This window comes from Lampris incognitus, chromosome 20 (genome assembly GCF_029633865.1).
Source record: "Lampris incognitus isolate fLamInc1 chromosome 20, fLamInc1.hap2, whole genome shotgun sequence".
Classification (NCBI taxonomy): domain Eukaryota; kingdom Metazoa; phylum Chordata; class Actinopteri; order Lampriformes; family Lampridae; genus Lampris; species Lampris incognitus.
Window position 1 is genome coordinate 27,062,376 of NC_079230.1, and position 27,376 is coordinate 27,089,751.

General features: G+C 43.2%; 3 protein-coding genes across 3 annotated transcripts in view; 1 reads left to right on the plus strand and 2 right to left on the minus strand.

Moving 5' to 3' along the window:
* Window positions 1-501: 501 nt before the first annotated feature.
* cldn15a (claudin 15a) lies at window positions 502-4,167 on the minus strand. The gene is made up of 5 exons (XM_056300036.1): window positions 3,808-4,167; window positions 3,321-3,485; window positions 2,450-2,531; window positions 2,255-2,362; window positions 502-1,234 (listed from the first exon to the last, which is right to left on the minus strand). Exons 1-5 carry the CDS (start codon window positions 4,022-4,024, stop codon window positions 1,138-1,140), a joined length of 669 nt encoding a protein of 222 aa, XP_056156011.1. The 5' UTR covers window positions 4,025-4,167; the 3' UTR covers window positions 502-1,137.
* Window positions 4,168-7,867: 3,700 nt separating this feature from the next.
* The window catches only part of tm4sf5 (transmembrane 4 L six family member 5), a 38,666-nt gene continuing 19,157 nt past the window's right edge, over window positions 7,868-27,376 (plus strand). Inside the window, exon 1 of the mRNA XM_056300040.1 lies at window positions 7,868-7,963. The gene's annotated coding sequence lies outside the window, so the exon portion shown is untranslated. The remainder of the gene's footprint in view (window positions 7,964-27,376) is intronic.
* On the minus strand, window positions 23,533-27,273 carry fis1 (fission, mitochondrial 1). Its single transcript, XM_056300041.1, has 5 exons — window positions 27,196-27,273; window positions 26,438-26,570; window positions 25,553-25,629; window positions 25,244-25,349; window positions 23,533-24,585 (listed from the first exon to the last, which is right to left on the minus strand). The coding sequence occupies exons 1-5, from the start codon at window positions 27,238-27,240 to the stop codon at window positions 24,482-24,484; spliced, it is 465 nt and encodes a 154-aa protein (XP_056156016.1). The 5' UTR covers window positions 27,241-27,273; the 3' UTR covers window positions 23,533-24,481.

The window sequence follows — 27,376 nt, forward strand, 5'->3', positions numbered from 1 at the left end:
ATGCAAGCAAATCTAAAAATAAGAAAGAAAGAAAAAAGAAATATGAAGAATTGTACATTGGTCAATGTTGTTAATGTGAATTGTATATTGGTCAATGTTGTTAATGTGAATTGTATATTGGTCAATGTTGTTAATGTGAATTGTATATTGGTCAATGTTGTTAATGTGAAGAATTGTATATTGGTCAATGTTGTTAATGTGAATTGTATATTGGTCAATGTTGTTAATGTGTTCTTGCAGGCCTTGGTGTTGGCCTTGATGTATGTTTATGCAGGCTAATTCATGCTATGTGTACGGCATATTTGCTTTGATGTTATGTTAAATGAGAAACGGTTGAGAAAACTGACAGTAGTGATTTGATAGTTTACCTCTGTTGGCAGTTTGCCTCAAAGAAAGGGGGATGTGACGATTGGATGTTGTTACACTAGCTGATAGTACTTACCTGAGAGAACTAGATAGGATTAGATGAAGAAGACACACTAAGACCGCACCTAGATGTAACTGAATGAGTTGTTTAATAAACGAGTTAAGAGTGGAAAAAACAAGCCTCATCCTCCTAAACCTGAACATAACAAGGTTTTTCAACATTTTTCAATAATATGTACATACATCTAATATTTGGATCATTACACCATTAGCTGCTTTTGAACTTGCCCTTTCAAATATCTGGGTTTTGTAAGTCAACAGCCGAAAAAGTGATTACATTTATTTGGAAACATTTTAAAAGACTGGCGCGATGTTTCGTGCTGAAAATATTCCAGTTATTGTATAAAAACAACAATATCAAATGTGTGTTTGCGAAGTGAGGAGAGAAAAAAAAATCCTTGTGGAAATTACCAATTCAGCGATACAGTAACTAGACAACAGAACTGTGATCAGAAAGCTTTTACAGAATCAATAATTGATTATATATTTATATACAATAGTGCTGTTAACTCCCATCAGTGCATACATCGAGGGTCTTGAAAGATATCCAGTAACTGGACTAAATCCTCCGTGCAGAGTAGCCAAGTGAATCGGATACTTGAACGTGCATCCAAGAAAACCAGATCCCCCCCACAATTTACCACATGCTCACTTTGGATACTTGACGCAGCAGTTGATGGTCCCCCACCAGAATCCATTTGCGTAACCTTTTCAAACGTAGGCATTTCGCCCGTAAGTACTGCCAACTCCACTTCTGGTTGGGGCAGCTCCAGAATATGCTGTTCCTCTGGTGTGATTTCGCAAAGGGCTGAAGTAAAGGATGAGTAGATGGAGTAGTTAATTTTACAATAGGAAAAGACACAAGAAAGCAAATCATTCAGCAAAGAAAGACACACCCTTACTATCTGCTATTCAAAAATGGATTAAATTAATATATTACCTATAAAGTAAGAGAACATCGTCAATGATTTCCTTGTTGGTCCTTGGCTGTTCTTTATTATCAATAAGTTCACATATCCTCAGAATATTTTTTTCTTAAAGTTAACACTGATACTAAAATATTTAAAAAATATAAAGATCGAACAACACGTTTTGTATGCAAAATTCTCTTGCTGAATCTAAGTAACATGTTTGATGAATGTACCATGTGACGGCGTAACAAGCTGAATAAAACTGAAATACACAAAATGTAAGTAACTCAAACTTGCATTAGCCGCTAGTAAGTACATCTAACATGGATAAAAGTGACAAACAATATTCTGCATTGTGTGATCGAATGTAAAGTGGAAAAAGTACAAGTATTTCCAATGATGACAAGTGAGACAAGAAGGAAGAGGGAGAGAGAGAGTATTATTGTCGTATCTACTTATTGTATCATTTTCTGTAGTTTTCTTTAAACTCTTCTGATTGGCCGATTCAAACTTCTTTTCTGACGTATACAAAAGGAGCGTTGAATTGAATGCCAGCGAGAAGAGGTAGGTCCTTAACAAAGATTTAAAAGTCTCTAGGGTCTGAGCAGATCTTATGTGTACTGGTAGATTGTTCCAGAGATCAGGGGCAGCCACTGTAAAGGCTCTGTCGCCCCTGTTCTTAAGCCTGGCTCTCGGGAACATGGAGGAGCATCTGGTTTGTTGACCCGAGTGCTCTGACTGGTGCAACCCAAGTGTGCAAGAATCCTTTTTTGTTTCTTTGCATCGTGTTGGTTTACAGCAAAGCAATGACAGAAATTCATCCAGCATACTCTCAGAAAGAGAGAGAGAGAAACAAAGACAGACAGAGAGAGAGAGAAAAGAGAGAAAGGGATTTGTAAAGGTGTAATTGAACTCACTATTTCTCCTCCGTGCCCATTTTGCAGGAGCACGTCAGACAGGCGCCGCTGACGAAGGCCAGGATGGAGGAGCACCAGCCGATGTAGAGGCCCTCTCCTATTTCAAACCTGCCATGAACAGCAGAGGGCAGTCAACCAACAATCCCCCTGGCTGCTTAACCTTTGACCTTCGGTCGTCACTCTTCACGCACTTACCTTGTTCCGGGAAAGAATGGGTCGTAGAAATCCTGGGTAATGTTGAAGGCGTACCAGGACACACAGACCATTGTGCACAGGCCTTTTGATTAAAATGAAAAGGAATAAATAATTGTCATCAAACTCATTGGGGGGAAAAAGGCAGAAGAGACGGTGTCATATGGTGAGACGCAGGTCAACAAGTCCTGGAGAGAGCCGCTGGGGATATCTCACAGAATTGATTCTAATATACAACACAATCTAGTCTGAATTTGTGTTGTTTTGGAGTAGTCTCTATCGGATCCTGTTGGATTGTACAATAGTAAAAGTAGGATTAATGATGGTCAGTGTAGTGATCCCATATGGACTGCACAGGGTCTAAAACCATCCAGACTCACTGGGAATTATAGTGAATTTTACACACACTATTGATTCTATATATCTGCTAACATGTGCAAACATACCATGTTGAAGAATCCAACTGAGGTTCATCACATTGAACTGTTTGGTTATGTAAAGTAGAATATCAAACCAAAAGCAGTTTTCAAAAAATACTCCCTCAAATATTTCAGCCCTCATTTTGTGAGACATTTTAGGTAATAGCGTCGTTATCATTAATTTACACAACAAAACTGTGTATCACAATAATGAAAACGTATAAGAATATCCAAATTTCATCCCGATACAATACCAATGCAAGACTACAAACGATGACATTGAATTATCGCCCAGCCTTGTTTCCAGTTATTACTATCGAAATACGACCGGCTCCTGTGACACCGTTCTGCGACCGATTCCCGTGTTTTTCCTATCAGTGCTCTTAATCCAAACTTTTCCTCTAGGATATTTTGTTTCAGAGGTAACTTTTTCAAAACAGAATACTATCTGTTACCTTGGAGGATGAAAAGTACTCCACCGGTGCCGGCCAATCTCCCCTTGAGAGCGTGGTTATCTCCCCCGGCCTTTGAACACTGCACTCCCACCAGCGCCAACAGGATTCCAAAGGTACCGAAAACGATGGACGCGATCATCAGGGCACGAGACGCCTGTATGTAGCCTGAGCACGACATCAACAAACAAACAAACAAACAAACAGTCACTTGGATTACATTAACAAAATGCCTGCCTTCACAATGGTCATGACTTGGTGTAGGTTTATAGGTGTCATTTTAATGTTTGCTAATTATTTAACATGTCACATGGGACAAGCAGGGTTTTCTTTTAGAGCGTTAATGGCAAATAGCAACACAAAAAGTAATGGCAAACCTTCATTTAGCAAATAGACGTGGTACCTATTCATTTTGTCTTTACGTAAAGCATAAAACGGTGCATGAGTTAAGAGTGTGTGTGTTTGTTTTACTATTTTGCAGCCAACGTACCATCCAAACCGAGCAGAGACTGGAATTCCCTGCAGTTGTGCACGCCGGTCGAATCCGTGGCGCAGGACATCCATAGGTTCTCATAAATGGTGGAGGTGGTGATGACGTTGCCGTCGATGGTGGAGGTTTTCCAGTAACGGTTTGGCAGAGTGATCCCAACCATCACCCAACCCAGAAATCCCAGAAACAACGCCACCGCTTCCACAATAGGATCCATGTTAACGTGGTCCCTGAATCAGTCTTTCAAGATAATGAAAAGTGTGTCCTTGTGCTGGCGGTGTCCTCTTGGCCAGATTTGTTAAAGTCAGATACATTAAAAAAAAACCCCACCAAAGACAGTCTGAGTGTGCAGTGACTAGTTCGCCAACAAGAGTTTGTTTTTTTTTGAGTTCGACAGATACGTTGAATGATTCATATCACCTTCTTTCCATTTCTCCACCCCCTAACACCATCTATCTCTCTCTCTCTCTCTCTCTCTCTCTCTCTCTCTCTCTCTCTCTCTCTCTCTCTCTCTCTCTCTCTCGCTCTCTCGCTCACACACAAACACTTTTTTTTGAATTTCACACCCTTGAAACTGAACAGGTGTTTATCAGTCCACCGAGAGTCCAATAGTCACCCTTTACTCTTCTTAACATAAAAATGTGAGATGCGTGCATTTGTTGGACATATTAAACCAGTAATCCCAATTCAAAATGTATTTAAATGAGAAAATAACGAGAGCGGTGAACCAAATCTATCCACTGACGCAATACTGTCCGCATTGTCTCACATTATTAACCACTTCTCGACTTGTTTCATTTGTTCCAACGACGAGTGCTTACAAACCGTAGGAACTCTATCTGCCATTCTGCAAGTATTGCATTAACACTACAACTGAATAAACGGACTACAAACAGCTACGAGGTTTAGACGACGAATATCAAATTAACTTCTGTTTGTCCATTTTTACTGTCCTAAACGTCTCAAGGCTGTTTTACACAAGGTCGCACCACGCCAATCTGCCACCATCGGTTTATTCGGGAGGAGGCATAGCAACGAATGAACTGCGAATCACAAACACCTTAAAGGGACAGTTTACCCCAAAATCATTAATACATGTTTTTCCCTTCAGTGCTAATTATCCATCGTTTTGGTGCGATCTGCCTCCTCTCGCTCTCGAATACAATGGGACTGGATGGCACTCGGCTTGTGTTGCTCAAAGCACCAAAATAAATAAATAAATAAATGAATAAAAAATAAAAAATTTCGTTTAAACTCAACAGCTATTTCTCTTTCCAGAAATCATGACCTGGTTCCTCAAGATAAATCCACAGACCTTGTTGTGAGCTGTTGAGTGAGAGTGTAGGTGTACGTCGGTCTAAGAAAATAGTTCCTACGTGAAACTGCTCACAGCAACATCTGTGGATTATCTTGAGTAACCGGATCATGATTTCTGGAAAGACATGGCTGTTGAGTATTTCAAAGGTTTTGTTGTTTTTTTGTTTTTGAGCAACACAAACCAAGTGCCATCCAGTTCCACTGTATTCGAGATAAGGCGGGTATCTCTACGGCCGATATCCCCACAACTCGGCAACTCACACCAAAACGATCTAGATGGATAAATAACACCCCAGCTAAAAGGTAAAACGTGTATTTCTTATTTTGAGGTGAACTGTCCCTTTTAAGAAATGGCCCAGTTGTCGGCGTGTCTTACACACACACATCAATCGAGATTTGGGTCACCGGTGCCAAACTAGGGCACAGCATGTCAACCAAACTGATACGAAGAGGCTAATACTTAACCTGCATTTGAGACAAAGGCTCAAAGTATTGGGGAGAGAAACGTGTGAAAGAGCAAACTCATATCTGTGTAAAGGTCGAGAGGACGGCCCCGAGCCGGCGCACAACCAACCATAAACCGGATGCACGCGCCGCGGCCGGTCTTCACTATCTGAAAAGGAGGAACTTTGTCATAAATAGCAATGACTTGACAGTAGTTGAAGTGCACAGTGGAAATTTCCTCGATTAAAAAAAAAACGTGACAACTAATTGTCCAGTATATCTTTCAAAATAAAATTAGAACAAACTAATTCGTCTTTAATATCAAAGTGTCTGATAGTTTTGGTGGCGTTCTGGAAATTAACATCTACACAATAAGTAAGGATCTAGTTGTGCTTTAAAATGTGGAAAGACAGACGGAGCCACCGTTGTCCTTGTCTCTCCATGTCTTGTCCCTTGTCAGTAAACAACTAACTCATTTCCTCAAGGGTAATGTCGATGTTAAGTGCATGTAGCATGCGCTACGTCACCCTGGCGAAACTCCTCGCTGTCAGGTGAAAAGAAGCGGTTGGTGACTCCACATGTATGGGAGGAGGCGTGGTAGTCTGCAGCCCTCCCCGTATCAGCAGAGGGGGTGGAGCAGCGACCGGGACGGCTCGGAAGAGTGGGGTAATCGGCCGGATACAACTGAGGAGAAAAGGGGGGCGGGGTCCACAATAAAAAAAAAAAACAAAACAAGAAATAGACGATTTCTAGTCCCCGTCAGCCAGCCAACTTGAGCTAATGCTTTCTAGCTTTCTAGAGATTGTGGACAAGATCAGGTAGGAGTCTCCATGGACGATGATGTTCGCGGATGACATTGTGATCTGCAGCAAGAGTAGGGTGCAGGTTGAGAAGAGCTTGGAGAGGTGGAGGTATGCACTGGAGAGAAGAGGAATGAAAGTCAGTAGGAGCAAGCCGGAATACCTATGCGTGAATGAGAGGGAGGACAGTGGAATGGTCAGGATGCAAGGAGTGGAGGTGACGAAGGCATACGAGTTTAAATACTTGGGGTCAACTGTCCAAAGTAACGGGGAGTGCAGGAGAGAGGTGAAGAAGAGAGTGCAGGCAGGGTGGAGTGGGTGGAGAAGAGTGTCAGCAGTAATTTGCGACAGAAGGGTACCAGCAAGAGTGAAAGGGAAGGTTTACAAGATGGTTGTGAGACCAGCTATGTTATATGGTCTGGAGACGGTGGCACTGATGAAAAGACAGGAGGCGGAGCTGGAGGTGGCAGAGTTGAAGATGCTAAGATTTTCACTGGGAGTGACGAAGAAGGACGGGATTAGGAATGATTATATTAGAGGGACCGCTCAGGTTGGACGGTTTGGAGACAAAGCAAGAGAGGCAAGATTGAGTTAGCTTGGACATGTGTGGAGGAGAGATGCTGGGTATATTGGGAGAAGGATACTGAATATGGAGCTGCCAGGGAAGAGGAAAAGGGGAAGGCCAAAGAGGAGGTTTATGGATGTGGTGAGGGAGGACATGCAGGTGGCTGGTGTGACAGAGGAAGATGCAGAGGACAGGAAGAGATGGAAACGGATGATCCGCTGTGGCCATCCCTAAAGGGTGCAGCCGAAAGTAATAGTAGTTTCTAGAGATTGTGGAAGTTCCCAAACTGAATAAATACCACACATGTAAACATAAAACTGCCTCGCTGGCTCAATCTTGTTGTAATCAAGATATCTGCTGAAAAAAATAATTTTTGCCAGGGACAGATTTAGCTACTACGTCTGCGAACTTCACATGCATTTTTAAGCTAGTAGCACTGTGTCACCAACTTGTAGGCTACTGGTTTTTGCTCCAGCTCGACTCCTATAGTTACAATGTTGCCGTGGAAATATATATAGATCTAATCAATGGTAGAGTAATATTTATAATGGCTAAGTGTGCCGTCATGGTGATTTGATCACGTTATAAATGTCTAGTTGTCCAATCAGACTGCTTGGCTGGAACTACCTGTTTGTATAACTAACATAAACTGTCAACGGATGCATTGCGACTCGACACAGCAAATTAATTTTCAGCTTTATTCTTGCTTAAGCTCATGGTTCCTCGTATCTAACAACTGTTGTTTGCAGGGCGAACCTTCCCTTTAATGCTAAATCCAAAACCCAGAAGTGAATGCAAACCTGCTGTCTGCCCATAACTCTTGCATGCACGACTTTGTTCAGAGATGGATTCTGCCCCTCAATAAACGTCCCATTTTATGGCGTGAGCTGTTTACCGAAGCCAGGTTTACTGCTTGATCGTCCACAGCGGGCTGTTGCTGGATCATCTAAAATCATCAGACGCTAATGTCACTGTGGCTTTGACTGTAAAAACAAGTTTGTGTGAGTCTCTTAAGTAACACCTCGAGAGGGTAAGTCTATATAACTTTCTCATGAAGTTTACAGCGATGACACATTACAATGGGATTGGGAACCATGTGCAAACAGGTCAGCCATGCATGTGCACACCATGACACTGATGGGCTGGGTTATGAAGATAAATGGGTTCATGTTATTTATCATTATAGGGTTGGGTCAGATAAGAAGAGTGTATCTGAAAGAGGATTTTGATGTCTGTAAGTGTGGACTGACTGGAGGGCATTTTGAATGACAAGTGATCTTCACAATCCTTGTCTTGGTCTAAAACAATCCAGCATTACAGAGCTACATTAAAATATAAAAATATGGTATTTTGGATAAATATATACTGAGTGGATTTCCCATGTTGCAACATGCTCAAAAACAGACTTTTCAGATGGGGATTGTATTACTAGACCTGGTTCTCCAAAAGGATGCCGATAACTTAAATGATTTTTTATGAAAGGTGAAATAAATTGATACTGAACGTGATTTCTGAGTGAGATTTAACATATATGAAGCGATGAATCTATTCTTTTTCAAAGATATTCTCACAAGATCTGATGTACAGGTATATCACATTTCTACTCGTATCCCGGGAGCCTTTTTCCCCAATATTAAGATTTCGAGGGCACTTCGAAGCCCTCAGATCACCATTTTCAGTTTAAAAACATGCAAAATATGATGGCTATGGTCTAAAGGAACGCTAACAATGCAGAGAAATGCAGAAAACCTGCCTTCTACGTCTTTTGCGGCATTTTCAAAAACGCAACAACAGCTATCAGCGAATACGTGAAAAAGTAGAATTTTTCCAACGAGACTGATAGCAAGTAAAGTTTTCACATTCCCAATATTCAGTGTTTGATTAGGACGAATGAAAAAGGTCGGCTGCGTGACGTGTTGGCTCATACCAATCCATTATGTCACGTTAGCCATAGCAGTTGTTCTCATCGTGTTCGCCTGTGTTGTACCGTCACACATTTTGAACTCAAAGTGACCTTGTGTTGTGCTTATAGACTTTGATGTTGTCTGAACCATAAAGCTAGAAGCAAATCTTGTATTGAATAAGTGCAAAATTAAATTGACAAAATCCTTTCTATTTTGATCAATCTGGCCTCCTTCATACCGTTTGTCAGCTATGACTTCAGCTACTACCGATGTCTTTTAAACCCAAATTGGGTATTTAGGAGGGGATAAAGTACACATTTAAATGCAAAATAAATGAATGTCAAACACCTCAGTCATGTCACACCAAGGCTGGATTACTGACTTGGTAATGTGGGCAGTTGCCCCATGCAGAGCCCCGGACCCTCAGGTGCCCCAGAGGCTCCAGGTTTGCCATTTGTCAATTAGCTTGGGATAATGTGATTAAAAGCAAATTTGGGAATATGCACCATTTAAACACAATATCAGTTCAAATGACAGGGGCTTAATCCGGCCATGAGGCACACATCGAGTTGTTAAATGACAGAGAATTCATCCATTTCTGGTGCAGGAGTCCTACTAAATGAAGGTCCCTGAAGTCTTATTTAAGTTTATCCAGCACCTCCTGTGAAAACTTTTGAGAAATCTGTAACAGAAAGAGGCTATTTAATAAAAACCCCGGACCACATTTACACCAACAGAAACAACCCATCTCAAAAAATGGGACTTAACTGCCGATGGGTTCCAATCCTCTGGATGCCTCCGTTGTCCCCCCACCCAAAAAAAACCCCCACTGGCAACATGCAACGGCATAGTTTCTTAATTTCAAGATCAGTCAAATTTGTACAATTTTCCACTGCTAATCTGTGAATACATTCACAGAATGCGAAACCAAAAAAGAGTTTATCTGAATCTAAAAATTAATAGAATTGATGGGGGAGGGGGAGACCGGGTAGCGTAGCAGTCTATTCCGTTGCCTACCAACACGGGGATCGCCTGTTCGAATCCCTGTATTACCTCCGGCTTGGTTAGGCATCCCTACAGACAGGAAAATACACGTATCTGTTACAATACATACCGTACTTGCTGCAAGTGCAGTTACACATTAAAACATTTTTTTTATAAACAATAAATTAGTGAAATTTTGTTATGAACAAGAATACATGAGTAGAATGAGAAAATATGACGTATGAATTGATTATATGAATGAGAAAAAAATGAACCAAAAAAAAACACGTACACACAGTTGACATGCACTAATGTGTAAGTCAAAACTTGTAGCCAAATCATTACTAATCGCACTTTCCTCATTTAAAATAATAGAGAACACAGAACGCGTGTAAAAGAACTGACAGAACTCAGAACGCAATAATAGTTTCTGTGAATCCCGTTACTTTTACACATTTTTTTTACACACTAGGGTTCTGTATGGGGTATCATATGAAATATATATCTAACGTACATACACACAGCCAAATTTTACATAACTCGCTCCGCTTATCAAGGGTGCACTACGTGGGCCAAATACAGACTCGGCTGTCATAAAATGGCCAACGCGCGCTATATAGTCAATCGCCGATTGTTGGGCTGACCACGGGCGATAGGAAAATTCTGACATATCGCCCAACCTTATGCTACATCACACATAAAATGGTACCAGTTGATTATCCTAACGCTTACCAGACTGCTCATTTGGGGGAGCCAATTCTGGAGACTTCTGGAGATCCAGTAATTTCTCTGTGGGAAACCTTTGTTTCTTTGACCTCTTTTTATCCATTCTGTAACGTTAAATGCAATCTGTTTGTTTTCAAGACAAAAATGTATGTTGTAAATTGCCTTTTACAGACAAAAGTATAGTATACTTTACTATAAACGGGCCTCATGTAACAAATTGAGTTACCTGGCCAAAACGTCACATTAGCTGACAGCGTGACTCGCAATTAATCTTACCAAACAGTGACCTTAGCGAACTAGCTAGCTAACATTACTAGACGTTTACATACAATTATCAGGCTAACACACCGCAAGTTAACGTTTGTACTGATGTATCATAAGTTAGGTTACATTATTACATGTTAAACGGCTCTTCTGTGTTGAATCATTTATAGTTATTTTAGCCAACCAATACATGGTACCAAGAGTAAACTGTCTTGGCGACGGCAATAACAACAATGGATTGTTTAAAACCACCTGAAGGGTTGCAGTTGGAAGGCCATATCGATGCGAATTGGAGGGGGCTTAGACAGCGGTTCATGCTATACTTGTCCGCCGTTGGCGCCCACGACAAGGCAGATGAACGTAAGATTGCGGGTCCACAAGCCATCGATGTGTACAACACGTTTATAATTGCTTCAGAGGACGACAGGAACAGTTCTGATGTGGTGTTGCGGCAGTTTGATGCCCGCTGTTCGCCAAAAAAGAATGAGACTTATGAACGCTGTGCTCCATTGCCGTGTGCAGCAGCCAGGGGGGAAGGTCGACGTGTTCCTAACGGATTTAAAATTGAAAGCGCAAACGTGCAATTTTGCTGATCTGACTTCATCTATGATAAGGGATAGAATTGTTTTTGGAATAAACAAAAAAAAATTAATAATAATCAGAGAGCGCTTGATGAGGGAGGTTGAGCTCACTTTGGATGCTGCAATTCGGATATGTCAGGCAAGTGAATTAGCCCAGTTTCACATGAAAACATTCAGCACAAACACTTCAATCGTCCTTGGATTTGGAAAGTGACTCTGTTGATGTGATCAATAAATACACAAGAGAGCGTCCCGAGAACAAAATTTCAGCGGAGCACAGCGAAAAGCCCTTTGATTGCAGTAGATGTGGCACACGTCATCGGGCTCGAAAGTGTCCAGCTTATGGCAAAATATGTCTGAAATGCAATGGGAAAAGTCATTTTGCAAGGATGTGTGTTGCAAAAGGAAAGACGGCGAGGCGCAGTATTGATGTTGTGGAAGAAGTTGATTGTTCTGAGTTTTTTGTTGGCACAGTGACAACTGAGTTGAATACAGCAACAGTTAATGCAGTGACAGGTGATGACTGGGTGGCATCTTTGGAAGTAAATGGTGCTTCTCTCTTCTTAAAACTGGACACGGGTGCTAAAGCTAATTTGATTAACATTGTGGACTTTGATAGTTTGGGCTGGAGACCCACAGTAGCAAAGACTGAAATTGCTTTGAAAGCATACAATGGACAGGCCATTCAAACACATGGCACCTGCAAACTCACCGTCAAGGTGAAAGACAAATGCAAATCACTCCCATTTATTATTGTTCCAGAGGGTCATGATTCATTGCTCAGAGACAAAGCATGCGAGGACCTGGGCCTGGTTAAGCGTGTGTATGCGCTAACGGACCCAATCAGTATTTCTGAGGAGATGTTAGCTGATATGACAATGTCTTTACTGGATTCGGAACCTTGCCATTTGTTCACTCAATTACACTCACTGATAATGCACGACCTGTGGTTCATGCCCCAAGATGGGTTCCTGTTCCCCTGTGTGACGGCCTCAAAAAGGAGTCGGAAAAAATGGTCGCTTTGAGGGTGATAAAGAAAACCGATGAGCCAACTGACTGGGTCATTTCAATGGTGTGCATGAGAAAAAAAGAATGGTGAGCTGCGTATATGCATGGACCCAAAAGACCTCAATGCCTACATCAAACGGGAACATTTCCAAATTCCAAAACGTGAAGAAATAGCCAGTGAAATGGCTGGTGCTCATTACTTCTCTAAACTGGATGCATCAAACGGGTTCTGGCAAGTGAAACCGGATGAGCCAAGTGCAAAACTTTGTACATTCAATACTCCTTTTGGGAGATACTCCTTCCAGAGACTACCCTTTGGGATTAGTTCAGCTCCAGAATTGTTCCATAAGGCAACGGCCTCACCGAGGGCTTGGAGGGGGTCCGAGTCTATGTGGATGATTTGGTGGTTTGGGGCTCTACAATACAGGAGCACAATCAGAGACTTGAACAGTTGCTGCAACGAGTACAGCAACATGGTCTTAAACTCAATAGGCAAAAGTGTCAGTTTGGTGTGAGGGAATTGACATTTCTTGGAGATAAGTTATCTCCAAGTGGTGTTCAGCCTGATGAGTCAAAAGTTAAGGCAATCAAAACCATGCCAACACCAACTGACAAAAAAGGCCTTCAGCGGGTGCTTGGAATGGTAAACTATCTTGGGAAGTTTATCTCTAACTTGGCAGGTAGAACAGCACACTTGCGAAAGCTCCTTCAGGCCAAGACTGACTTTGAGTGGACAGCAAAGACCCGATTCTCTCCAAAGTAATGGAAAACATGGAGCATGGCTGGCAAAGGGGCTTGTGCAAGCAGTATCACCCACTCAGGTCTGAGCTCTCACTGGTGGATGGTGTTATACTCAAAGGCAATAGGATTGTGATTCCTACCTCAATGCGTAAAGAGATGCTGACCAGGTTGCACGAGGGGCATCTAGGGGCAGAGAAATGTAAACGCAGGGCACAAGAGGCTATCTATTGGCCAAACATGAATGAAGATATAGACACAATGGTTGGCAACTGTGTCACATGCCTTCAGTTTTATTACAAGCAAACCAAAGAGCCAATGATTCTGTCTGAGATCCCCTCAAAACCATGGGAGAAGGTTGGGGCTGATCTCTTCTACTGCAATGTAAAGGAATATTTGTTAGCCATTGACTACCTCTCAAATTACCCAGAAATAGCTCTACTATCAATGACTTCAGCACAAAGTGTCATAGTTCATCTTAAGTCAATTTTTGCTAGACACGGCATTCCTCAAGAGGTGGTTACAGACAACGGCCCACAGTTTTCTTGTCATGAACTAAAGCAGTTGGCAAAACATTATGGTTTTAGCCAAACAACTTCCAGTCCGCTGTACCCACAAGCAAATCGGAAGGCTGAAAAGGGGGTCCAGATCATAAAAAGACTCCCGAAGAAGTGTGCACAGAGTGATACAGATCCATACCTGGCCGTCTTAGCTTACAGATCATCACCTCTCGAAAGTGGCTATTCTCCGGCTGAGATCCTTGTGGGACGGTAGTTGCGCACTAGACTTCCAAAGCTGGACACTAAAAATTGTGAGGCAGAGGTCCAGGCTCACATAAGGAGCCTAAAACACAAACAAAAACTAAGCTATGACAAGGGATCCAAGTCTTTACCAGAACTGGTGAGGCATGATGTTGTGCGCATAGAGGAGCTTGCTGCATGGAGCACAAAAGCAATGGTCCTGGAGCAGGTGGCGCCACGGTCATATGCTGTGAGAACCGAAACTGGCCACACTTACCGGAGAAACAGGAGAAGCCTCTTGAAGACAGGAGAGACCTTTCAGCCGGACTGGAGTGACGACATTCAGAATTTCTTAACGACGCCCAAGTTGGAGGCTCTGTCTCCAGGTCATCAGGAACTGTCACTTGCCTCCTCTCCTGTGGCATTGCGGGGCCTGAGTTGGAGCCTCTAGCCTTGCGGGGGTCTAAGCAGACTGTCAGGCCTCCTGAGCGGCTTGACTTGTAGATGTGTTTTACAGGCCATGCCTTTGTGTTATAAGGACTTTGGGGAGCCCAGGACATTGGGGGGGGGGGGGCTATGGAATTTTGTTACAATAATACAAACAAAAACAAAAAAGAGAGTGGGATGTATTATGTTTTTTTATGATTCCAAAAAAAAAAAGTTAACCTGTTCATTATATCATCAATGTTTACATCTGAAAACTGAATGTTTTGAAGGAAAGGGGATGTACTGATGTATCGCAGGTTAGTTTACATTATTACGACAGTGACCCCCAGAGGGGTCAGCATAAACTGATTTACGGCAGTGCCTAGTGGAGCGCAAATAAAGCATGTTAAACGGCTCTTCTGCGCTGAATTATTTATGGTTTATTTTAGCCAACCAATTCAACGTTAGCTAATGTTAGCCGACGTTGTGTGTGACTGATCTCGAACCGGCATGCCGTGCTAACGTTAACGTTAGCTAAAGTCCAGTTCAACTGATTCGGACTTTGCGTTCACACATACAGCTTGTCTGGGTAACAGAAGTTGCGGGTAGCAGTGCATGTGTGGATACGGCTAAAATGTGTGACTTACACAGTCTGTAGTTCTTTCAAAACACAACTGCCTAACGTCACCAATCTGGACATAAGAGCTCGATGCTCTAATCAGCCCGCGCAATGCACGTTTACACCGCCTGCAAAAATTGCGGCGTAAAAACAGTTGAGTTGGAGATTCCGATGAGACGGTAACTTACTTGGAAACAGTCGGTGTCACGTTATCAGTAGGTAAGAATCGTAATGTTAGTTGGTCGGTTCTCTTAACCCCCGGCCAAACATTCAACAATTATCACGGCTAGGTCACAACGTTAACCGGACGTGAGAAATTTCTTTCCAACCCACTTCCGGAACGCCTGCCTCTGATTGGTTAAGGTCCCGATCCTCTGATTGGTTAAGAGTAGGGTGTGGTTAGTGTTAGCCAATCAGGGCTTTCACACGGAAATTCGAAACTGATTTGGAAAAACGATAGACGCCATGTCCGACTGAGCCCGTTTGTAATGCTTTTAACACAGCTTTATTTGTCAGGCTCACAGTTTTAGTTAAGGTATCCGTTTTATTGGCACTAAACACATTGTAACGATCGCTGCCTAGGCGTCCATTTTGTGACGTACTACTTCCGTTGAGGGGCAAGTTCCGGTTTTATTGCGGTATTGGGTAGACGCTCGTGTGAACCTACGTCACCAATTTTTGTAATAATCCGCTTTTCGGTGCTGGAACCACGACCTGTGTCACAACGATGTCTGTCCTCAATAAAACTACAGCTGAGGTATGAAGATTTTTGTCTGGTGTTCATCGCTTCCACTCTATTGACTCCGTGGAGATCACCCCCATCTCTACAACATGCCTTTGCCAGCCTCATTATACCGCCAGGCGGTAGGTAGCCTGGAGGGGATATTTCGTGTGTGTGTGTGTGTGTGTGTGTGTGTGTGTGTGTGTGTGTGTGTGTGTGTGTGTGTCCGCAGCTAATCTCGCATACTACTGGGCCTATCAGCCGTATATATATATATATATATATATTTTTTTTTTTGGTGCACTGTTATGACTATGATCAAGAACCTCTCGTGCGGGCGTCCGGGTAGCGTAGCGGTCTATTTCGTTGCCTACCAAAATAGGGATCTTCGGTTCGAATCCCCGCGTTACCTCCGGCTTGGTCGGGCGCCTCTACAAACACAATTGCCAGATGTGGGTATGTGTCCTGGTCGCTGCACTGGCGCCTCTTCTAGTATTCTGCTAGAATACTCACGACTCGTTCCCGAATACACAATATTTTTACACTGAACCCGATCTGAATCAACCGCAGCGCACGCATGTGCACGGCATGCGCACAGAGAGCAGCGTTGGTCGAGCGAGCTAGAGAGTGAATGAAGAGAGGGAGCGGCGGTAGCGAGAACCCCCATTAGTCAGTCGTCATCAGTGGTAAACTGGGCCCCAGAAAGCTTTCCCCCTTTCCCCCCTGTCGTGTATGAAACACTAATAATGTTCTAAGCTGTTTAAGCAGATAACTGGAAAGTGCAACACGGCAGACTTTGACAGTAACGTAGTATATTTATTATTACACTGTAACAACCTAGCTATCCAGAGTAGAGCGGAGTACCAAGAGAACGCCCTGGTGGCGATTCTGCCTTGTATACTATTCAGGAACAACCAATAGATGACCTCCACCTTATCCAGTATCAATCACACTGATCTGTGTATATTCAAAACTAATAGAAACACACTGGTTAATATTCTGTGTCGGGAACACCACACCCCCCTTATGGGCGGCCCTGGTCACAGAAACTGATAATTAATTTACCACCTGTTCAAACAGAGATAAGGAGTTCTCTATTCTATTTTTCACGATTACCACTGATGAGCTAATGATCAAATAGACACGTCAACCAACACAACTACGGGGAGTGAAATAAAGGGGTCAGACAGGAAGGTTGGGAATATTTAATGAAAATTAATTGGAAGAAAGTATAAAGTGACGTCTTGAAAAACAAGAAAGGAATAGCTCATTTACACTTTACATGATAAAACATGGGCTCTGTTTTTTTTTAATTAGGGAAGACAATGCTAAAGGTGCTATATGCGAGATGCAGAACGTTAATATATCAGCAAACAACTATTTGCTATGTAAAGAGACGGTGGAGTAAAGACGTCCTGAGAGAATGACGTCACAAACTGTGCGCGTGCGTGTGTTGTAAACCGAGTTTCATCTCTGTTCCGTTTTGGACGTCGGTCCGGCCGCGCGTGCATGCCTGTACACGTGAGACAGCTAGCGTTAGCGGGATAGCTAGCAGGCTAATAATTACGCTAAATGTATCTAGGTCACCCGGCAGATCGAAGAAATACCAAGGTGAATACGTACAAAGTACAAACATTACGCAGTTCAAGAAGTACAAAAGACTGATTATCAAGAGATAGAGGGGTGAGGAAGTGTTGTGTTACCAGGTTTGATGTATCTCTAAACATTTCTTATTACTCTTTTCTCTCATTTTTCTTTGCGTGACACCGAGTGGATGTTTGGGTTGGAGTACGGAACTAAGATCTGTTTATTCTTGGTACATGACATTAGGATGTGTTTTTCCTTTTCTTTATTTCTTTCTCATGTGTTTTGGACCCCCCCCCTCATTTTTCTCTTATTGTTCACAGTAGTTGAGTTTGCATTGTGCAGCACAACTTGCATTGAATTGTAACTGCAGAACAGTGGCAATTGAGTTTGAAATGTATAGTAGCCGAATTAACTTAAGAGTGGGTGAGAAGGGGTAGGAAAAAATAAGTATAAATTTACTCCTACTCTTTTTCCAACATAACAAATAATCTAATGCATAGGGAGATTTGTTCACTGAGTTTGATGTGTGGTTGTTATAGCCTGCTCACTGGCATGCTCGAAATGAATCACTCATTCATACGTTGCTAATGTTAATAGAATAACTCTACATTGTAAAAATCAACATTCCATCCTGAACCGAATCAATGAATATCCAAGAACACGGAGGCAGGGGGCTATGTTTTGGTTTGGAATGAGGACGTGGGCGATGAGGGGGAATAAGAAAAACGACAACCCCCAGTTGAAGCATGATGGTCAGTAAATGGTGTTTTACTGATCGTTGCTGTGATGTGGATTACATGCAAGAGGTGAATCCGCTGACGAGGCCTCTCCCTGAAACATGTGTAAAATAACTTGTTATAACAAAGAACTTTCCCTCCACCAATGTTAAGTGTCAAACAGACGTGACCGAAGCCGTTTGTGTCCTTCCATCTATTCCTACCTAAGCTGTCTCAAATGAGGACAAAGACAGCTTTTTAAAAAAAAAATTTTTTGGGTTAAGATGAATATTCAACATCTTTTGTGAATTTTTGCCTTCTAAGATGCCCAGATCGTCCCCTGGGTTCACCTGATGGACCACAAAGTTTGTCCACACCAAACAGGGGAGGCATCTTCAGGTCTCTCTGTTCCTGGTGGGTTTTGGTCCCGTCATGGAGGTTAATGAGTAACATCACAAGAGACTGATAAGACCACAAACAACTGATAACCGTCATAAGTCTTGCTGTTGTAAAGTCCTGTCAGGGACTTGAATCGTCCCCGGGAGTCAAGACATGTGGTTTGTCAACACCAGACAAACTAGGCCGGCCTAGCACGTCTTCTACGAACTGATATGTCTGCATCTCGGTGATAAGCACTTCCAACATTAACCCAGTTCACTTGTATTAAACAAGAAAAACCAGCACCATCCTTCATTATCACAGACACAGCTCAAGCCTAACGGCTATGTGGTCAACACCACATATGATAAGACGAAGACTATGCAAAGGTTGGGCACGATGGGAATAGTAAACTGGACTTTAGTCGCTCAATAGAGGATCCTCATAAAAACGACTTTGATAGACGGATCAGGTGTGGGAGTCTCAAAATGTTCCCAGAACCGTGCCAGGATCTGCTTATTTCCTGGTCATTTATAACGGTTCAATGATGCACGTGTACACCCCCAGTGTCTGCCCCTTTATCAACTCTGAAAAATAATCAGTAATAGGACATCGTGTGTGTGTATCTGTGCTACTAGAACAGACAGGAAAAGGGGAGTGGTTGTTTGGGATCACATTGTCCGTCTGATCAGCAGACTCAGTAACATTCATACTGGTTTTTTTCCCCCAAGTGCAGCATGTCTGTGGATACTGACAAAAATTAAACACCACACCATTTTTTGACTCAATACCACCGTATTGATAATTAATGTGATGATATTTTGTTGATCACAGCTGGTGCTTTCACAAGATATTTATGCTGATAAATGGTCATTAGCAATGTGGATATGATGACCAAGCAGGTAGGGATTGCTCGTTTCACTATAACAGTGGAATAAGTTCAGAAAACTAGCTCACTTTACTGTTGTGCAGGCTTTAAGACCGGGGAATGACAACATTTAAGTTCTATCACCATATTACCAGAACCACAATCCCACAACACATCTAGTCAGAATCAGAATCATGTTTGTTGGCCATGTAGGTTTGCACCTACATGGAATTTGACTCCGGTTTCGTAGCTCTCAGTGTACTTAACATAGAATAACAACACTACAACACAACAATCTTCAGATATATACGCAAGGATTGACTTATACAGGCGAAATAAGAGGTGGTAAAGTGCAATGGTGCAGAGAATATATCAGAGATGCTGAAACAGATGTTAGCAAGTTACTTAGTACATACATGCCTGAGGTAGATGGACATGACAGAGCGTACCAGTATATGTACAATGTACAGTACAGTATATACAAAATGGTTGGATTTATTTGACAGTGTTAAGCGTTCATTTAAATGACAGCCCATGGGAAGAAACTGTTTTTATATCTGGTTGTTTTGGGGTACAGTGCTCTGTAGCACCTGCCCGAGGGGAGCAGTTGGAACAGGTTGTGACCAGGTTGTGATGGGTCTGCAGTGATGTTGCCTGTCCATTTCCTGAGTCTGGAGGTGTATAAGTCTTGAATGGAGAGCAGGAGGGCGGCACAGTAGTGCAGTGGTACAGTGGTTAGTGCGGTCGCCTCACAGCAAGAAGATCCTGGGTTCGAGCCCTGGAGTAGTCCAGCCTTGAGGGTCGTCGAAGGTTGTCCTCTGTGTGGAGTTTGCATGTTCTCCCTGTGTCTGCGTGGGTTTCCTCCCACAGTCCAAAAACATGTAGGTCAAGTGAATCGGCCATACTAAAAAAAAATTGTCCCTAGGCGTGAATGTGTCGGCCCTGTTGTGGAGGATTCAAAGCCTCTTTTCAGAGCAATGTGTGTGAGTGAAGTTGTGTGTGTGTCAGCCTTGTGATGGTCTGGCGGCCTGTCCAGGGTGTCTCCCCACCTGCTGCCCAATGACTGCTGGGATAGACTCCAGCATCCCTGCGCCCCTGAGAGCAGGATAAGCGGTTTGGATAATGGATGGATGGATGGATGGAGGGCAGGTTGACACCAGTGATACTCTCTGCAGACCTAACTGTCCATTGTAGTCTGTCCCTGTCCTGTTTGGTGGCCAAACCAAACCAGACAGTGACGGATGTGCAGAGGACAGACTGGATTATTGCAGTTTAGAACTGAATCAGCAGTTCCTGAGGCAGGTTGAAATTCTTGAGCTGGTGGAAAAAGTACATCCTCTGCTGAGCCTTTTGTATCTGGCCAATTACTCCACTCTTCTGAGCCGTCCTGGTCACTGCTCCACCCCCTCTGCCGATCTGGGGAGGGCTACAGACTACCACACGCCTCCTCCAATGCATGTGGAGTCGCCAGCCGCTTCCTTTCACCTGACAGTGAGGAATTTTGCAAGGGGAACGTAGCGTGTGGGAGGATCACGCTAGTCCCCCCAGTTTCTCCTCCCCCCCTGAACAGGCACCCCGGCCGACCAGAGGAGGCGCTAGTGCAGCGACCAGGACACACCCACATCCGGCTTCCCATCCACAGACACAGCCAATTGTGTCTGTAGGGACGCCGACCAAGTCAGAGGTAAAACGGGGATTCGAACCGGCGATCCCGGTGTTGGTAAATTTTTTTTTTTGGCATTTTCCACATTTATTTGATAGCAATATTAGCAGGAAAGGCAGGAGAGAGAGAGGGGATGACATGCAGCAAAGGGCCAGGGCCGGATATGAACCCAGGCCGCTGCAGTAAGGACTCAGCCTTACGTGGTACATGCTCTACCAGGTGAGGCACCAGGGCGTCCCTGCTCTGCTGGGCTTTTTTGATGATTGTGTCTATGTTGGATGCCCACCTTAGGTTCTGGGAGATTGTGGAACCCAGAAATCCATAGGTTTTCACCGCAGACACTGTACTATTGATTATGGTGAGGGGGGGGCGTGTTGGGGAGGGGGGGGGCTCCCCCTGAAGACCACTGTCATCTCCACTGTTTTGAGCGTGTTCAGCTCCAGGTTGTTATGGCTGCACCAGAAGGCCAGCTGATCAACCTCCCGTCTATATGCAGACTCGTTACCATCCTGGATAAGGCCAATGATGGTTGTGTCGTCCACAAACTTCAGGAGCTTAACAGATGGGTCACCTGAGGTGCAGTTATTTGTGTAAAAGGAGAAGAGCAGAGGGGCGAGCACACATCCCTGGAGGGCACCAGCGCTGATTGTCTGGATGCTGGATGTGATTTTCCCCAGCCTCACCAGCTGCCTCCTGTCTGTCAGGAAGTTTTTAACCCACTGACAGGTGGGGGTTGGTACAGTAAGCTGGGTGAGTTTAGAGTGGAGGATATCTTGGATGATGGTGTTGAACGCTGAGATGAAGTCCACAAACAGGACCCTTGTGTATATCCCTCGGGAGTCGAGGTGTTGGAAGATGTAGTGCAATGCCATGTTGACTGCATCATCCAACCTGTTTGCTCGGTAGGCGAACTGCAGGGGGGTTGAGCGGGGGGCCTGTGAGTTCCTTCAGGCGGGTCAACACCAATCTCTAGAAGGATTTTCATGACCACAGAAGTTAGGGCAATGTAGTCATTTAATCCTGTGATACGGGGTTTCTTGGGGATCCGGATGAAAGTGGAGCTCTTGAAGCAGAAGGGGGTCTAGTGATCTGTTGAAGATCTGTGTGAAAATGGGGGGCTCAGATGGTCAGCACAGGCTTTAAGACAGGAGGGTGACACGCCATCCTGGTCCGGTGCCTTCCTGGTCTTCTGTCTCTGGAAGATCTGGTGCACGTCCTCAACACAGCTCCTGAGTGTGGGTGGGGGTTCGGTGGGGAGGGGGTAGTGGCTGGCAAGGAGTGCAGTTGGTTGTGTATTGTGGCTGGAGAGGGTGAGGGGTGTAAAAGTTTGCTTATTAAACCTGCAGTAATACCCATTTAGGTCGTCGGCCAGTTGATGGTTCCCTGCAGTGTGGGGGATGGTCTCCTGTAGTCGATAATGTCTTTCAAACTGCTTCGGACTGATGATGGGTCATTGGCAGAAAATCTGTTTTTCAACTTTTCAGAGTAGCACCTTTGTGTCACTCTGATCTCCATTCTGATTGTATTTCTGGCTTTGGTATGCCAGATCCTATCTCCACCCCTGTAGGCTTCCTCTTTGGTCTGACGAAGCTGCCTGAGTTTAGATGAGAACCAGGGCTTATTGTTGATAAAGGTACAGAGGGTTTTCGAAGGCACACACGTCCTCACAGAAGCAAGCTGATGTAAAATGCCACAGTGTCAGTAAGTTTGTCCAGGTCTGTAGCTGCAGCCTCAAAAACACTCCAGTCAGTGCAGTCGAGGCTGGCCTGGAGCTCCAGTTTTGACTCATGGGTCCATTTCCTCACAGTTTTAACCACAGGCTTTGCAGAATTTAGTTTTTGCCTGTAGATTGGGATAAGATGAATCACACAGTGTCCAGAGAGGCCCAGGGCTGCACGTAGTCAGCATAGTATAAACATATCTATATTATATCCAGATATTGCCCGGCTCTGGTGTTTGGACATGAGTATTTAGATGCATGGTATGTATTCAGCAGTGTTGTAGTCGAGTCACTAAACCTCGAGTCCGAGTCCAGTCTCGAGTCCCCAGTGTTCGAGTCCGAGTCCAAGTCCCCAAAGAAGAGTCCGACTCAAGTCCCCATTACTTGAGTTCGAGTCCGAGTCATCAATGTTGAGCCTGAGTCGAGTTCCAAGATGGGCTCTAGTGCTCCACTCTGGCACCGTAAAAAAGCTGACATACAAATAAAAAAGGTTGACATGAAACAAAATGACACAACTGTCACCACTTCAAAGGGAGCTTATTTACTTTGTGACACAATAGCCAAACAAAAACAAAAACAAGAAAAGTCTTTATCAATTAACAAGTCCGAGTCCTCATCTCCAACTTCTGAGTCCGAATGCAGTCAATGGTTGAGTCCAAGTCCGAGTCATCAGTGCTCAAGTCCAAGTCGAGTCACGAGTCCTGAAAATCAGGACTTGAATCGGAGTCCTGGATTCGAGTACTACAACACAGGTATTCAGTACTGGGCGCCTATGGCAGGGGCCCAGTGTTTGCTAATGCACTACAAGAAATATCAATTTTATCATATTTCACTGAAATGTTGGGCGTTGGAGCACCACTTCTCATTGAAACAAAGCCATAGGTTTTGCGTTGTTATACAAGGTGGCTGTCATTTTTTCAGCAGCACGAAAAATAATTTCCCTAGGAACAGAAATCTTCAGTTAGCGCAAAATCATTTTATTAATTTGAAAACACAGCCAGCGCAGACAGGGGTCAAACATTACAATAAAACAAAAGTTTAGTTTAGTGACATCGAAATTAATTTATAAAAAATATGCATAGTCTTCCAAAACCAAATACATCAAACAAATCTGGCGCGCAAAAATGTAATGACAGGGTCATTATAACCCTTAAATCATAACACAAACTTCCTGCACTTAGAAAGCTCTAGAATGTACCCTATCAGCAACACAGCTGAAACGCAGCTTCTTTAACGTGAATTAATATATTAGCTTCAACCAATTACATTATTGTGTTTGGCATCGTAAACCACAACACACTATACTTCCCTTCGACGCCCATGTCACGTTCAACAACCTTCATGTCGAAATAACGAAACAGGCAGCAGTAACGGAAACACATTTAAACCTTCATCATTTCGTATTTTACAAAATCCACATGCTTAGACAGCAACACGGGAAGATCATGCTGCGGTGCAAGCCATCACCTTCCATTCCTCCACTGGGAATTACACACCAAGGAGTAGCAAATTACAAACTCGCCTCTCTTATTCTTTTATATTTACATAGTTTACTGTCAAAGTCGCAGTGCGACATTATATGAACAAAAAACAAATAGTAAGTGTGGTGTATGGAAGGAAGAAAAAAAATCACAACTCCTGTTAATATGTAAACAGGTAGTTCAATGGCATTTATTAAACACTTTAAAGCGTTGAACCCGTCGATATATTCAAACCCAAACCACAATTTTAATCATTCCATTGACAATATGGTTGTAGCTGAAAAAGGACGTTTCTTGGGGCTCTTGCCTCAAAGACATCAAACCTTTCTAGAGTCTTTATTCTTGTTAGGAAGGAGAGCGATTCGTGTGTCAGTCCTTAGTGTAAATTGAAGGTTGGGGTGGCGAGGGCGCTTCGGTCCCCTAGTTAAGATTTCGCTCCTCCCTTTGCGACAGCCAATCCAATGAGGCCCGCTAATCCTGCCACGCCAAGACCGATTCCCCCGACGATCGCCATGCCCACCAAGCCATCTACAAGACAACAGGTCAACTTCAGTAGTCTGAACTATCGAGCTGTAACCTTATGGTAAAATCAATCAGTTCAATTGTACGAACTCCTTGAACAAGTAAGCAGTGGCCCATCTCTTCAAAATTACAATCCTGGAGATAATAGTTCTACTTTTGGTTGATAGGTAGGTGGTCATTGCAGTCATGTTTGAATAATCAAATGTCAGAGGACCATTAACAATGAGAGATTCACCAGCTGGCATCGTCGCTCCATATATATATATATAAAACATGATGGAAGCTAACTATGGATGTCAAAGGTCAACGTATTAACAAGTATAAATCTTTTGTGAGCCATGTCTGCCATATCTGATTGTTTGCCACAACTCATCACCTCTTCTTCAAACCCGCTGCTACCTGGCTTCTTTTGCATTTGGCTGCTACACAGACAATGAAAAAAAAGAAAGAAAAAAAGAAAAGGGGAACATCTACCCAAACAGTTGCCAATAAAATTAGCTTTTACCAAAGCATTAATGGTTCGGATATTCATTGATTGGTCTTTTTTTTAATATATATATACCATCAATAGAGTAAAAATATCAAACAGGACCTTTGTTTGCATGTAAATCTTCAGGATTATAATTTCAAGACACCGTAAAGATTATAAAGTAGCTTGTGTTACCCTTCTTCAGAGCCTTGTCTATGAGCGTCTCCAACTCCAAAGCTTGCTTGTTCCCTGGTTCGTTCCTCAGCAGAGTCCGGATGTACTTCAGAGCCTTCTCATACTCCTGGTATGACAAGGAGTTGAGTAAAAGTTAAGAATGCATTAACAAAAGAATAATAAAGACTTTATATTGTACAAAGTAAGATCTAAAAAATATGATAGGTCTGTGTAAAGATCCTAAAAAACAATATATCTACTTTAAAATAAAACAACAACCAAGCAACAAAACTACAAATTATATTGTAACCTGTTAACAAGAAGACACACCTTGAGTCTGTAGTTGGCCACTGATAGATAGAATAAGAAATCTCGAGAGTCGTCCTTCGTTCCTTTCTGAACAAGCTCTAAAATAAGAATTGAGAATGTTTCTACCACCTTAATATCAGATATACCATGCTTTATAATATTTGAACAGTGGTAGTGATCCAGGCTTATGTGTTCTTGTGTCTACCTGAAACATCAATAAAGGCCATTATGGCGGGGGGGGGGGGGGGGTCAAGCCTTACTAACAACTTTCAACCTATCATCAAGTACATTTTAAATTTAAATTAATAACATACAACTAAGCCAATATTTTTCGATAAAGAGTGCAATACACAAAAACTATCATTTCATGAATGGATAAATGAGATCAAATAAATTTTATTTGTATAGCCCAATGTCACAAATTACAAATCTGCCTCAGTGGGCTTAACAGCAACACAACTTCCTGTCCTTAGACCCTCTCATCGGATGAGGAAAAACTCCCTAAACAAAAAAAACCCTTTAACAGGGAGAAAAAATAGGAAGGAACCCTCAGGGAGAGCAACAGAGGAGGGATCTCTCTCCCAAGACAGACAGCGTGCAATGGATGTTGTGTTCACGCAATTTACATAATACAACATTGAAAGAGGATAAAAGAATTATAATGGACATAAAATTTATGAAGAACATGGATAAGGGGAAAGTATTAAGATTGTTGATCTCCAGTATAAGTACTCATATACAGAGTACTGGCCTGCTGAGAGGCTGTCATGTGAAAACTGCTTATATTCTCACCATCATATTACAACATTGTTAGGTAATGACAACCCCACATTTAGCCTTGACGTGGCTACGTGGACCGTTAGTTTAGTCATATTGGTATTCCAATACTTCATGTGAAGCACCTACCTTCCAACAGGACGATTCCCTTCTTGATGTCATCCGAGTACTTGCTCCTTATCAGACACCATGCGTATTCAAACTTGGTCTCTTTGGAAGCGGCTCCTTTCGCCAGCTCCGCTTTGTATTTCTTCTCAAATTTCTGGCAAGCACAGCAGAAAACGATCCACTCAAACACAAAGTACACACAGCGCCTTGAACTGGACGACAAACTACGCCAGACATCGCCGATGAGACGCTATGCCTTCACCGTGAAGGCAGTTCCACACAACAGTTCTGGAATGTGAAAAGTAACGAGACTTAACGGCACGAGCAATGGGGGGGGGGGGGCGCCTAGACCCTGAGGGTTCTTGCTGACCCAGAGGGTTCTTGCTGCACACCTCATTTTATGAATCAGCAGCAAGGACGTAGCACTTGTAAGACTCGGTCATGTTAGGTGTGACATAAACAAGTTGTTTCGCCGTCACTTCCGGCTATGCGATGGTCGTTATGTTTGCCAGCTAGTTTGTTTATTGTCGACTCCGGTTAATATTAGCTGGCAAACATAACGACCATCGCATAGCCGGAAGTGACGGCGTTGTTAGTTAGCGTTAGCTCATGTTAGCCAAACGACAACAACGCGTCGCATGTCTCAGCTGTGACCCGACTGGGCTGGGAGCAGCGGGAAAAGCCTCTCATCTCCAACGAACACACAAACCAAACAAAAGCCAACCCACAATCCGACAACATGTTGACACGGGCGACGCGGGGCTATGAGGGGTGCTTACCAAGAGATCCTCCGGGGCTACCGTGTCGCTGACGACGGCCTCCATGTTTCCGGAAACAGTTTTGTAGCCGCCCACTTTATCAAGCGACACTTGGTTTTTCTCTGACGCGTCATCTTCCGCTTCTTCTATTGGTTCAATTGCAAAGGAACTTTGATCTAATCCATTTTTAAGCAGAGCCCAG